At 46.2% G+C, this 13,743-nt stretch overlaps 1 protein-coding gene across 7 annotated transcripts in view; it reads left to right on the top strand.

Moving 5' to 3' along the window:
• Nucleotides 1-13,743, top strand: part of SCN8A (sodium voltage-gated channel alpha subunit 8) — a 1,610,732-nt gene that overhangs the window by 966,289 nt on the left and 630,700 nt on the right. For all 7 annotated transcript variants that reach the window (XM_069653414.1, XM_069653412.1, XM_069653417.1 and 4 more), the window contains exon 14: nucleotides 6,500-6,738. In XM_069653414.1, coding sequence (XP_069509515.1) covers nucleotides 6,500-6,738 — 239 coding nt within the window. The remainder of the gene's footprint in view (nucleotides 1-6,499; nucleotides 6,739-13,743) is intronic.

Genomic DNA, 13,743 nt, shown 5'->3' with positions numbered 1-13,743 from the left:
TCCTCGATGCAGCATGCCTCATTGACATCATCGGCAGCGTAAAGTTGGGCTGCCTTCGGCATTGATGCTCGCTAGTGCATCGGCGGCACCGATATCATCCAGTACGCACCTAGCATCAAAACACCTTTCGGCACTCTTTGCAAAACGGTAGATGGCCGCCGTTGAGCGTTCATATGTTCCTAAGTCGAGAACTGAGTTCTTCGGTACCATGACCAATATTTTCGGCGATGACGACGACCAAATGTCGAGTGGCTTAGACGCTGCTTATGCAGGGGCTGGAGGGGCAGATTACTGACCAGGCAGATTTGGGCACCCTGCCTGAGGGCTTTCATGAAGTCAGTGGACTGGACACCTATCCGGACGTAGAGACACAGCAGGCACACTCTGGTGGATAGGCTGGTAGTTACCCTGGGCTGGAGTGCTCCAGCCAAGCCCTTGTCAGGCTATGACCTTACAGATATCCTGGACGAAGGACCTTCTAATGAGAGGGCCATGCCTTTTAATGTGGCTATTGCTGACCCCACCACCAACTTGTGGCAGAGACCATGCACCGCACCCTCAGCTCTGACTTTGCCAAGAAGTACAGGCCGGCAAAGGGAGGACCCCCTTTTCGCTTCACTCATCCAACACCGGAGAGGCAAGTAGTGCAGGCGCCAATAGTCAGTACCAGATCGGCCAAATCCATGTCCATTCTCCCGACCGATGGGGAAAGGAAAAAAGAGTGCTAAGAAGATCATTTCTTCCAGAAGTATGGTCTGAAAGCGGTTAACGCCTCTTGTGGATTTGTCAAGTTTTGGATTGTGGTCTGTTGGTGAAGCCGCCCAGTATATTCCTGAAGGGGAGATGCGAGAGGGCTTTCAGAGACTGGTGGATGATGGCAGGCAGGTGGCCCGGCAGTCATTGCAGACGGGCCTGGATGTTGCGGACTGCGCCAGCAGATCCATGGGTTCAGCCACTGTCTTAAAGAGGCATGCTTACCTTCATACATCAGGGTCCTCGCCAAATGTCCAGAACAAGCTATTGAACATCGCCTTTGATGGCGAGAATCTCTTTGGGCCCTAGGCCAACGAGTCCTTAGAGCAATTTAAGCAGTCGAAACTGTCCACCAGTCACTAGGCCTAGCTGTCCAACAGCCATCCAAACCTGCCTTTAGCTTTGCCTCAAGGGGTAGAGGCTACCGGCGTTTGCCAGGAAGGCTCAGCTCCAGCCAACCGAGACAGGGACAGTGGCGTTTCCTGCTCTCTGGAAGGGGCAGGGGAGCCTCCAGGGGCTAGCCGACTGTGTCAGAAGCGGCAGGGATGGCTCTGCCCTCGATGCCGCTTTGTTTCCCACCCCCCCCCGATTCCCTGTTTGGAGGACGAATAGGCGAGCACTGGGCCCAATGGTGGGAGATTACCTCCAATGCCTGGGCTCTCCAACTCGTTCAGTGGGGTTGCTGTCTGCCTTTCCTAAAAAGGCCACCAGACAGGCCACCACATCTGCCTCAATAACCGGAACAGGAGCTCCAGGAAGAACTGCAAGCCCTGCTGTTGATGGGTGCCGTGGAAGAGGTACCTCCCGAGCAGAGAGGATTTAGCTGGTATTCCCGGTATTTCCTGGTACCCAAGAAGGGGGAAGGACTCTGTCCCATCTTGGACCTCAGGGCCTTGAACAAGTTCCTGAGAAAGGACAAGATGATTTTGAGAGAAATTCTCCACACTCAGGACAGCCTGGTGTCGATAAATCTTCAGGAGGTATATTTCAATGTGGCGTTCCATCAGAAGCACAGGAAATGCCATAGATTCCTCATAGGGGACAAGCACTGCCAGTTCCCCTTTGGGTTGACCTCCGCCCGAGGGTCTTCACCAAGCTCATGGTGGTAGTCGCGACTCACATCAATAGGTCCTGTGTCCATGTGTTCCCATACCTGGATTACTGGCTAATCCGAGGGGGGGGTCAACGGAGCAAGTGTTGTCCCATCTCAAGGTCACCTGCTTGCTACTCTTCAGGCTGGGCTTTGCCCTGAACTTGCAGAAGTCCCATACGACACCAGCACAGAGACTCCAATTTATTGGAGCAGTTTTGGAAACTCTGGTGGGGAAGGCCTTTGCCCCCCGAAGAGAGGGTCGCCAGTGTCAGACAGATGGTCCACCTGTTTCAGAGCCACTGCACCTTGCCAGCTGTCTCCTTCCTCCGCCTCTTAGGTTTCATGGCTTCCTGCATTTTTCTGGTGCCAGAGGCCAGACTGCAGATGTATTTCAGCACTTTTAAAGACATCCACAGTGTCCAGTTCGATGGTCAACAATCTCTCTTGGTGGGCCAGGAGAGACCTGTTGGCAGGGGATACTTTCTGGCCTCCAGGCCAGGTTAGTCACGGATGCATCTTTGAAAGGTTGGGGTGAACATTGCGGTACGACGTCCTTTCATCGACACCAGTTTTTACGACAGGTGTTTTTACGAAGAGTTTTTTTAGCCAGAAAGCATTTAAACAATGTTTTGGTTGGGTGGCAAAGGCCATTTAAAGGGATGGGGGGTCGGGAATAACAAAAAATAGGTAGAGGACGCAATGCTTGGTGGCAGAACCCCCAAAAATAATTTAAAAAAATTTCAGTTTTTTTCGGCAAAAACTGTAAAAGCACCAGTCATAAAAACAGTGTTGATGAAATGACATAGAATCACTCATTGCAGGTGAGTGGCTTTTGGTCTGCAATGGAGTACCAATTGCACATCAGCTGGCTGGAGCTGCGATCCATCAGGTTGGCCCTGAAGGCATTCGCCCCCTCTCTGCAAGGGAAGCATGTCCTGATTATGACGGACAATGTAGTGGCCATGCACTATCTGAACAAGCAGGGTGGCGTAGGCGTCCTTCCCCTTTGAAGAGGGGCGATGCAGCTTTGGTTCTGGCTTTTGGAGAATCAGATCTCGGTATCAGCAGTACATCTGGCAGGGATGGAAAATTGATTGGAGGATGCTCTGAGCAGGCAGAGCTCGGTCTCACACAAATGGGAAGTGTGCCAGGAAGTCCTAGTGGAGGTCTTCACTCACTTGGGTACCCCTGTTTGCCACAGAGTACAATAGGAAGTGCAGACAGTTTTGCTCGAGGAAATTCCCAGCGAATGGCGCAGTGGGGATGCATGTTTTGGCGGAGTGGATCTTTAATCTCCACTACGCCTTCTCTCTGATTCCCATCATTCCTTAGGCTCTCTGGAGGTTGAGGAGGTTTCGAGCAACCCTGATCTTGATCGCCCGGGATTGGGCGAGGAGAACATGGTACTTGTAGCTCCTAGACTTGGCCATCTGCCCACCTCACTGGTTGCCCCGACAGCTGGCTCTCCTATCTCAGTCGGAAGGTCAGGTGCTCCACCCAAACCCGGAATCCCTCAGCCTACATGCGTGGCTCTTGAGAGGATGAGGCATGATGACTAGGACCTCTCGGAGGAGGTACTTGACATGCTACTGGCTGCACGTAGACATCAACAAGCTCGCTGTATGCACGCAGGTGGAGCATATTTGAGGCGTGGTGCAGGCAACGCAAGATTGACCCTATTTCTTGCCTAGCCCAACACTAAAGTGATGGCGTTCCTTCTGTCACTGGCCTCATCAGGCCTTCAGGTCGTTACAGTCAAAGGATACTTTGCAACTTTGTATTCAAAAGGGCTCTGGAGCCAGTGTCTTTCTTGATGTTCCCGGTTATGGCCCAATTCCTGAAGGGCCTTGTGAATACGTTTTTGCCTGTTCCCTTGGTTGTTCCAGATTGGGACCTTAACTTGGTTCTCACCTTCCTTACGACAGCTCCCTTTGAACTTTTGCACTCATGCTCCATACACTTGCTTACCTTGAAGACCGCGTTCTTAGTGGCCATCACCTCAGCCAGACGGGTCAGTGAGCTGCAGGCCTTGTCATGCAGGCCGCCTTTTCTTCATGTTTTTAAGCAGAAAGTTACCCTGAAAGTAAGATTGGGGTTTTTGCCCAAAGTAGTATCGGAATTTCACTTGTCCCAGGCAATTGTGTTTTACCCACCACTGCACCCTTCCAAGGAGGAGGCGCGGTTCCATAGACTAGACCCGAAAATGGGTCTTATTTTCTACGTTGCCAGAACGGCAGAGTTTAGGAAGGTGGACCAGCTTTTTGTAGCTTTCTCCATGGCTAAAAAAGGTTTGACATTTTCCAAGCAAACCATCTCGCGGTAGATCAAGCTTTGCATTTCGGAATACTACCACAATGCAGGGAAGGAACTACATCTGGGCATCAGGGCCCACTTCACTAGAGGGGTGGATGCCTCTTCGGCCCTACAAAGGGGAGTACCGGTGAGGGACATTTGCCGGGCGGCAACTTGGTCCTTGATGCCTACCTTTACCAAACTCCACTGCCTGGAAGTAATCAGTGGAGCTGACGCTCGAGTTGGGAGAGCTGTTTTGCAAAATGTTCTTCTTTAGGAGACTTTCATCCCGCTTCCATCACGGATAATGCTTGGGGAGTCTATCTGATGAGAAATCTGCAGGAGAAAAGCATTCCATTGAAGGAGAGATTCCACATCATCCTTTCATCCAACACTGCTATGAAAGTGCCTGCAGGCAATGACTACTTCTCTACTGGGAGGAAAAGGTGGGCTCTCGTTTGAGGACTAGCGTCCACTTTGTTGGGTGCCGCATTCTTTCTTTGGTCCCGTTCGTCACAAAACAAACAGGTTAGGTTTTCTTTCTTCCTATTAGTTGCGGCTGTTTATCGTCTAGTGTTCCTCTGCAGCGTCTGTGTTTTGGGCTGGGGGACTGAGGTACAGGTGCGTAGTGACATAGTATATGTACGATGACCAGCATCACGTCTTGAGTTGACGATATCGAGGCAAGACGGATCGACGGCCGAGTCCAGGTGCACTAGGCCACCTGTCGAAAAGTATTCCTGAGCAGCTAACGCTGGAATGGATATCTATCTGATGAGGAATCTGTGGGAGAAGAATCCATAGAAAGAACTTTTACAATACGTAATTCCTCCTTCAGTTGTATTTCGTCTGCAATTATGCTCGGGTAGTTTGACTGCATGCCTTACTTAACCAATTGGAAAACAAAACTACCATGCAATTTGTTTAATTGCAGACACGTTTCCTTACGAGTATTTTGGGGAGTTTAACAGTATTGTTGGGGCCGATATCACATATTGGTTAACTTGAATTGACTAAAGACTACTAAACATATAACGCATCTGGTAAATAAATGAAAGCCCAGCTTGCTGTAGTTGTGTACAGTGGAGCCGTTTCCCAAATGCTGCATAATACGTCTAGCTTATTTGCAGACTTACGTGGAAACTAATATATGCAAGAGCGAATTAGGGAAAGCTGAGGGAGCTCGAATCGATAACATAAAAATACCCAATGTATATATGCAATAGTTTTTATACATAAAACAAACATTGATGCGGAGGATCAAATCCATAGCTTATTGGGATTCGAACCACTGGTGGTCCAAAGTTCTTTCAATAATGAAAGCGTGAACCCTTGTGGGCGGGAGTTTCCCCTGATGTTGGTGTTGCTGCCACCACCCCGACCAATGATGACCTTTTTGGGACTCTAGCAGTTATCCTAGGCAAACAATGCTCTGCCCTAATATACACATCAGGTTTTATGAAGCTACTATCTAGTATGTGTTCATTGATGATAACATGACTTTGTGAAAACGGAAATGACTATATTTAAAAAATGACAGAAGAACATCAATATTGTACAGTTTGGTACCCAGGAAGAAACCTATAAATGCCGACATTTGAACCACTTAAATGCTGAGCTCTATACAATCCTATGCAAATAGGACGAGCATACTCGTCTTTTAGCACTTGTGTTGTTACTAATGAACAGCTGAAGTGTTTGTTAAAAAGCTGAGAAAAAATGAAAAAATAAAAATGGGCATCTGTGATGATGCACAAACTTAGTACCTTTGGTTGGTCACTTTCCTCTGAGTGTTCTAATTTTTAAATCAGAAATGGCCTTGCTACTATGGGCACAAGAATGCTTATGTGTCAGAGAATGGTGTGCTGCTGTTCTTTGTGCACTGGCATTGTGTGTGCAGATGCTTTAGTCCCTGTTGAATGACAAGGATCAACCTAGAGGCAAAATGATCTTTTGGCACATCTGTATCAGCAATGAGTTGGGGCTATTTTGAGGACAAAATAGTGGTGAGGTGTGAAGATTCATTAGTAATTCCAGGTGAGGAGCGATATGTCCAAATGTCACTCTGAAATACAATTTGCATGAATACGTTCCAACATTCTGCTAATTAGTATAAGATACGTTCAGTTACTACATAGTTAAATATATTTTGAGTTTTACTATCCAAGCAAAGTATGTTAAATCAGTCTGGGTGCTGCCGCTTAACCAGATGTTTTGTCGTTTCTAAACATTTACAAAATCAGGAAATGTACTTAACATACATATCCTAGTATCCTATTGTAAATTGTATGACAAACCTTTATGAAACTGAATTGACAAGACGCGTGATTTTAAAATGACAGTATTTTTGTGTCTTTTCAGAACTGGAAGATTCTCAGAAAAAGTGTCCTCCATTCTGGTACAAGTTTGCGAATACATACTTGATATGGGAATGCAGTCCATTGTGGGTACGGTTTAAGGGGCTTGTGAACACATTTGTCATGGATCCCTTTGTCGACCTCGCGATCACCATATGCATCGTTCTCAACACGCTGTTCATGGCAATGGAACACTATCCTATGACTGAACATTTTGAGCATGTTTTATCTGTAGGAAATCTGGTAAGTGGTTTACAAAACTGTTTGATAGATGTATCTATTATTTATGGAGAATTACTCATTTCACTGTGTATATTTGTTTAAGATTTTAGTTGCAGTGCCTAAAAACGAGTCTATGGTAATTATGTCTTAATGGCAGTTGGTGCTAATGTCCCACCATTCAAAATGTGTTCTCAAATTCTATGCTTAGCATCTGTGAAAATTCTGGTTTCAAATACCTTTTTCCTGGTGACATGTCTCGGGTACCATATTAGAATAATAAATAGGTGTAACGTCTACAGATCGGTACTGTATTCTCGCTTGACATATACCACATACTCGCAGTAGAATAGCAAGTACATGATTAACCTCTCCATGATGGAATCTTCGTTGATATTTGTAAACAGTGAATATCACTCCTAACAGGTGAGCTCTGAGAACACATTTTAATTATAGAGGAAAGCTTTCCTGTGCAAAATAATTAAAAAATATTTATGAAATTAAATGCATGATGAAATCAAACCTATTTGACATGTTGCAACATCCACCTTTCCTCTTTAAACATATGTTGAGTGTTTCCCTGCATATCTAACTCACAAAGTCTATGGCCATAGAAGAACAATGGCTAGATAGGCATTTTAACCATGTATGTAAAAAAAAAAATATGACTCGTCACTTTAAGACTCAGGAGTGAAAGCAGTCTTTTTTACCATTGTTTCCTCCGCCTTTCTCCATTTCTAGAGGCACAATGTCACTTTTGCCAAAGGGCCCTCCCCATGCGGTAAGGAGGGTGATCATGCCTTGTTCATTGCTTGCCTTCCTGAGGGCTATATAGTTTATCAGTGCCACATTTGTTGGAAATTAGACTATGGTAGGCTTGAGGACAGAGGGGGACATAAGACTGGAAAGAGCCAGTGCAAATGATGAATGGTAAGAGGGCTCAATCCTCTCTAGGAATATGGAATTAGGCAGCTCCTATATATAGGGGCACAAAAATCCTCTTCTCTCCCCCCATGGTCCCACACAGACCTAACCATGTCACTGCAATCAGTGCTCAAGATCAACGTACAAGATATCGAAAGAAACACAGCAGTCATGTTTGACATCAGCATCTACGATGTCAGCAATGCAACTCCAGTGCCGGATGCACCAGCTTCGGCGACACCACCAACCTTGGCCCACTCTGTCATTATCTCCACACCATATTTTGTTGTTATCCTGTACGTCTGAGTCAGCATTTAATTGGCAAAGCACACTTCTAGGCTGTCAACATTTAAAGGCATCTGAAGTGGCCAAGAATAACGAGGAAAACACCAGGGAGATCCAGCCCGCCTTCTTTTCCTCAGGAAGTCTGTGTGAGTAAATAAAAAGGCACTGTCCCGGTCACAAAGGCTCCTACTCTATCCCTGTCACTACAACAAAACACCATAAAGTCCAGTTACTGTTTGTAATCCAGGAGAATGACTCCCTTCTCCTGGATGCAAAGCGTGCAATCTGTCAGGTTGTTCAAAGCAAAAGTTGCATAAAAGTTCTGGGTTCTCCTTAACCCAACTGAAAATCAAGTAATCACATACATTTCTTGTGGGACTTGGAAAATGACTCCCTTCTCCTAGATGGTTCCCCACTGTCTTTCACTGTCTTTCACAGTTCTTAATAAGTCTCTCTAGACTCTCCAGCACCACACTTTTTTGGAACTGGACTGTGAATTGTATCACAAAAATGGTTTAGCGTGTCTCTATTTCTTTAGGGCTTTAGTGTCTCAAAGGATTCTCGATTCTCCCGGCCCGACTTTTGAAGTGAAAAGGAAATGACAAAAAAGCAATGATTTTTCTTCTCATCTTGGGGAAGGCAAAGCTAAGGTCATACATTGAAAAGATGAGACTCCTGGCAAGATCTGGTGCTGACCAATCAACAGTGTGGAACTGACTGATGACAGAAGATGATTGTGGTTTGGCCCGATGGACCAGGCCTAGATGATTCGACAATTGCCCTCCTGAGAACTCTGTTCTCGTTAATGATGCTCCTGAAGACCTGATGACTGGTTTCAGTTTCTTCAGATTGTATTTGAGAAGGTAAACCATTGACTGCATTTCAAGGGACGTCTGGTTTCCAGAGCCATACTGACAGACTTTAATCCCAACGGCCAAGGTGAGGGCTAGCTTGGTTACTATATTGCTCTTAATCTTTGTGCGTGTTCAGCTAACAGCTCCTTGCACCCTTCTGATATTATTGATGTCACCTGAGGCTCTGTAAAGTTTCCCTTGGCCCTCTCCCAGACTTTTCATAATTCCAGTGACCGGGTACTTTGGGCTGGGAGTCTTCACTGGTTTGGCCTGGGATGTCGTAATGGTCAATCGCCCTTTTCCACTCCCGACATGGGACTTGGCCTTCCTTCCCTGTATAGATCGTCCAGCCACCACCTCTTTCGGTACTGTTCGGGTCTATGTACGTGGCTGTGTAAACCGGTAGGGTTAGCGGTGCCGGCGCAGTTGTTGGACCACCCAGTCTACCCACTTCCGGTCATGCCACCACAGCCCAATCTACCTCCCTCTATAGGGCTGACTCTCAGGTGACTGATACAACACTTTCCAAGCATCTTATGGACAATATACTTCTGGTTAACTGGGGCGTTCTGCCACTCCTCCTCTTGCTTGGCTTAACTCTAATCCACTGGCCACAAAGTTTAATTTCTAAAACGTTTGGTGTTCTGCCTCCATACAGGGCACAAATTCCTTCTTCATTTCTGCTCTCTCCATGGCCAACAACCCATCGGCCTGTGAGATGCCCTTGTGCGTTCCCTTGAACCACACCCTCCACATCTCTAGCTCGAGCTTCTCAAGCCTGTATCTTTCCTTCGATCTTTCTCTGGTTCTCGATTTCTTCCTCCGCCTTGACTGCTCTCTCCGTCTCATTTTCTCTCCGTTTCTGGTACTCTCTCTGGTACTCCCTCCGGTACTCTGTTCTGTACTCTCTATGGTACTCTCCTCGGTACCCTTCCGCCTTTGTTTGTTTATGACGCCCTGATATAATAGGGTTCACCCTGATGTAACATCCATTCCATTGAGTATAGCTGTTCTGGTACTTTTCCAGGTCGCTTGCATCGTTCTCAAGTGTATCTTCATCTCAGTACCTAAAACATCAGGATGGTTCAATGTTTTGGACATGAGTTCAGACACATAACGTTCCACATACCGGTTTGGGATTTAAAGGGGCTGTGCCTCCCAATCACGTCATTAAACCCAGTAGAGGAGTCTCTGTCCATGAGATCTCCTGTATGTTACCAACCGTATGGGGACTATTGGTTAGCAGCCTCACCTTCCTAGGCACATGGAGAGGGGAGTCTCCCCTTTGGAGAAATTATGACATCTGAAGGATCGTCAGTGTGTCATGCTATATTTTCACCATGTGTAAAACATCCTGAACAGAAGGTTAATCGCTAAACAAACAGTTGGACCACTTGCATTACAAACAACATCCAGCCATCCCGCAATACCCAGCAGCAGCGGCCCACAAGTCCTGGAGGAGAAAAGTCTTTTAGCCAGACCCAAAACATTTGTACGTCATGTTACCTCTCTGCCTACAAACATGCCCTGCAGCCATTGCAAACCTCAACAGGGAAACCTGACAGGAAAGCGGCAAGGTGAGTACATGAAACAGAACCCAGGAAAACCCCCACACTTAACCCGGAATGCGATTGACTCACAAAAAGTCTTGGAACACCAATTTTGGAAACATGGTCTACCTATCAAAGCTCAAATCTTTGAGATTGGATATCCCTAAGAAGATTCCTTGATCTAAACATGTCTTTCAACAGCAAAGACAGACCAGCCGCTACAGTTTCAGTCACTGAATTAAATGACCCAACTTGCAACCCACTGGCCCCTACTTAACAAGAAAGCAACAGCCTTGCTGCTGCTGGCCACCTACACAACCAACCATGCAACAAACATCCCTCTGATACGCACAATGAAGACTAGACCAATACAGGGCAGCCAGTGACACTAACATGGGACGCAGTGGCAGGATACAAGATGCACTGCAGCTTGATCAACTCCTGCTCCTTCTCGAAACCCAAATCGAAGATTCACAAAATTCTTAGTGAAGAGATAATGGACATGCTCTTCATAGCGGAGACTTGGTTATCGGATGACTACACGGAAATAAATTATGAATCTATCCCCAATAACTTTAAACTCATCCAAGCCAACCAGACTGGCAAAAGAAGAGGAAGAATAGCCATGGTAGACACATACATACCCCAAAAATCTCAACCACACACCACACAGACATCCTGAATTGTGAAAGACTCCTGATATTCCTCACACTCAATGATCAAACTAACCTCTCTTTAGTCCTTGCTTGTAGACAGCAATCATACTACCCAGATTTTACAGCTCATTTCTCAGACGTAATGGTTAACCTTGCCGTTAAATATACACCACTAACCATCCTCTGAGATTTCAACATTTGGTTTAAGAACAAGCAGAAATGGCACCCAGATGTCTGAGCTCCTATATGGCTGGCTACTACCTGAAACAAATGTTAAAAGGATCAATGTATACTGCAGACCACATACTCCATGCAATCATCTACGAAGGTGGTCTGATAACACCTTTTCCACCCATTCGGGTACTATGTAGCAACCACCAAATTGTGCCTTCCCCAATCCACACAAATGCATGAATGCCTAACACACACGTGCCATACAACTATCGCCAGGAGAAAATGACAAACACTGAAATCTAACGAAAGAGATTAAGCTAAACCCATATGAATCTGATCTGTTACTACCGTGAGAAAACTTAGCAAAACTACAGAACTGTATTTCGAATGGATTGTGTCCACCCAGATTTTCTCATCTTATGATAATTATCTCTCTGGCTTTAGCTGCTTTATTTTTTCGACAGGGGGTGCTGTGTGCCGTCTCGTTGAGTCGATGTCCCTCGAGGGCCTCCGATCGACTGTCAACGTCATCATCAGTATAAGTAGCGCATGCAGTGCCCATTGGCTTCAATTCTGTTTTTCTGAGCTAAAGCTTCGGGAAAATTATGACATGCTTTGGTTCTTCTGTGAACGTCGATAGTTTTCATTTTGAACATGTCTTACCCGTCGGCTCCAACGCCTGAAACGGGCTTCAAGAAGTGCCATGACTGTGGATCGAAGATGTCGATCACTGACGCCCACCGCATATGTCTTTGGTGTCTTGGTACCGGTCACCGTAACTTCCAACGGTGGCTCCTGTCAGTCGGTGAACGAAAATGCTCTCAGGGAGCGGAAAGGTAAATTGGCAGTGGAGAGGTTGCCTTCGAAGTCTCCTTCGAAGAGTTCAAAAAGAAATACAGATGAGTCGAGGGATTCTTCTCGATGTAAAAAATCGAAACAGTCTCGATCGAGAAGTCGATCATGCCATTCTTTGTCTTTGAAGAGGGCCAAGAAATGGCGTCATGGGTCACCTTTGACCTCCAGTAATTCCTCGGCTGAGGTTATCAAGTGTCCAACTAGATCGGACTCCCCAGCAAAGTGGGATGTGTTTCGTAATGAAATGCTCTAAATCTTTGAGAATACGACCTCAACCCCCTCCAAGGACAAGTAGAAAGTCCATGCTCCCGTCGATCTGCAAAAAGGCGACATAGGGAAGTTGAAGTCAAAATGTTCGAAACCAAGCCTTAAGCCGGTTCTGCATCGAGAAAAATCTCCATCTGACGAGAAATCGCTGAGGCCTTCGAGTCAGGAACCCAGCCCATCGACTGTTCCGTCGAAGAAACATATGAAGTCGACACCAGTTTCAAAGTAAACGCTGACAAAGGCGATCCTGACTTCAAAGTCTTTGTTGATGATTACTTCGAAATTGTCGAAGCCACTGGTAGTCCAGGAAAAGGTTGCCAAACCGTTGCCTAAAGACACTTTTTAAAGTCTTTATCAGCCATCTATGAAGATGAGCAACCTTCAGATGATAACGCTACCATTTGGGTTAAAATTTGGCACCCCCTAATGTGCCGGATGAACTGATCTCTGATGATTCTAGATTAAAGGACATATATGACAATCTTCATTCAGCCAGTGGGATAGATACCTCTCCCGAGTTAGAATTTGGCAAACCAGATCCTACTGAACATACTGACTCCTCATATAGGAGACTAATGAGTAAGGTTATAGAGTTTTTAGGCTGGAGCAGGCCTACTCCTTCTTTTGAGTAGAATGACATGACAGAGATCTTCGACCAGGGTCCTCAGAAAGATCTAACTTTGCCATTTCACACTGCATTACAAAAAAGGGTCTCTGCAAATTGAGAGACACCAGAAACTGAGGCTGCAGGGAAATACAGATGTTGCTAAAAAATACAGTCCATTCAGCAGCGACCCAGAGTATCTGACTAAATATCCAACACCAGAACATTTGGTGGTTCAGGCTGCTGCATCTACCAAATAGTCAGCATACCCATCCATCCCTCCTGATGGGGACGATAAGCGAGTGGATGCCTGGACGAGAAAGACATCTTCCTGGAGGGGTAAATCCTTTCGATTCTACTCCTCAATTGGAAGCGGAAGAGGACAAGCCGGTCAAGGAGGTCGGAGAAGATTCCCTCATGGTGGACGAGGGAGAGGTGCTAAGCCAACCCAAGCAGTGTCAGTTTTACCATCAGCCGCTGCTTCAGCTGCCTCAAAACCACTCTGATGCCTTGACACAAGACCCCGTTGGGAGGCAGACTTACTCTGCATCTGAATGAATGACGAGGCATTACTTCAGATGCTTGGGCACTGGAAACTGTAGCCCTTTCTTTCCAAAAAAGGCCTCAGGATCATCCGCCGGGGAACAAATCTTTAAAAATTCCGGATCTGCTCCTCATGCAGGAAATTTTGACCATCCTAGACAAAGGACATCCTAGAACATGTACTGTTGGGGAGGAACTAGCGCTTTGGCTAGCACCTTCCTGCACCCCCCAAGCACTTTACAATTAGGCAAGACTTCTCTAAGCACTATAGCACTGAGAAAGCTTTTTTCATGCAAAAATAATCACACACAGACGCG

Source organism: Ambystoma mexicanum, chromosome 3q (genome assembly GCF_040938575.1).
Source record: "Ambystoma mexicanum isolate Mex_15411 chromosome 3q, UKY_AmexF1_1, whole genome shotgun sequence".
NCBI classification, from domain to species: domain Eukaryota; kingdom Metazoa; phylum Chordata; class Amphibia; order Caudata; family Ambystomatidae; genus Ambystoma; species Ambystoma mexicanum.
This window is presented reverse-complemented; position numbering and strand designations above follow the sequence as displayed.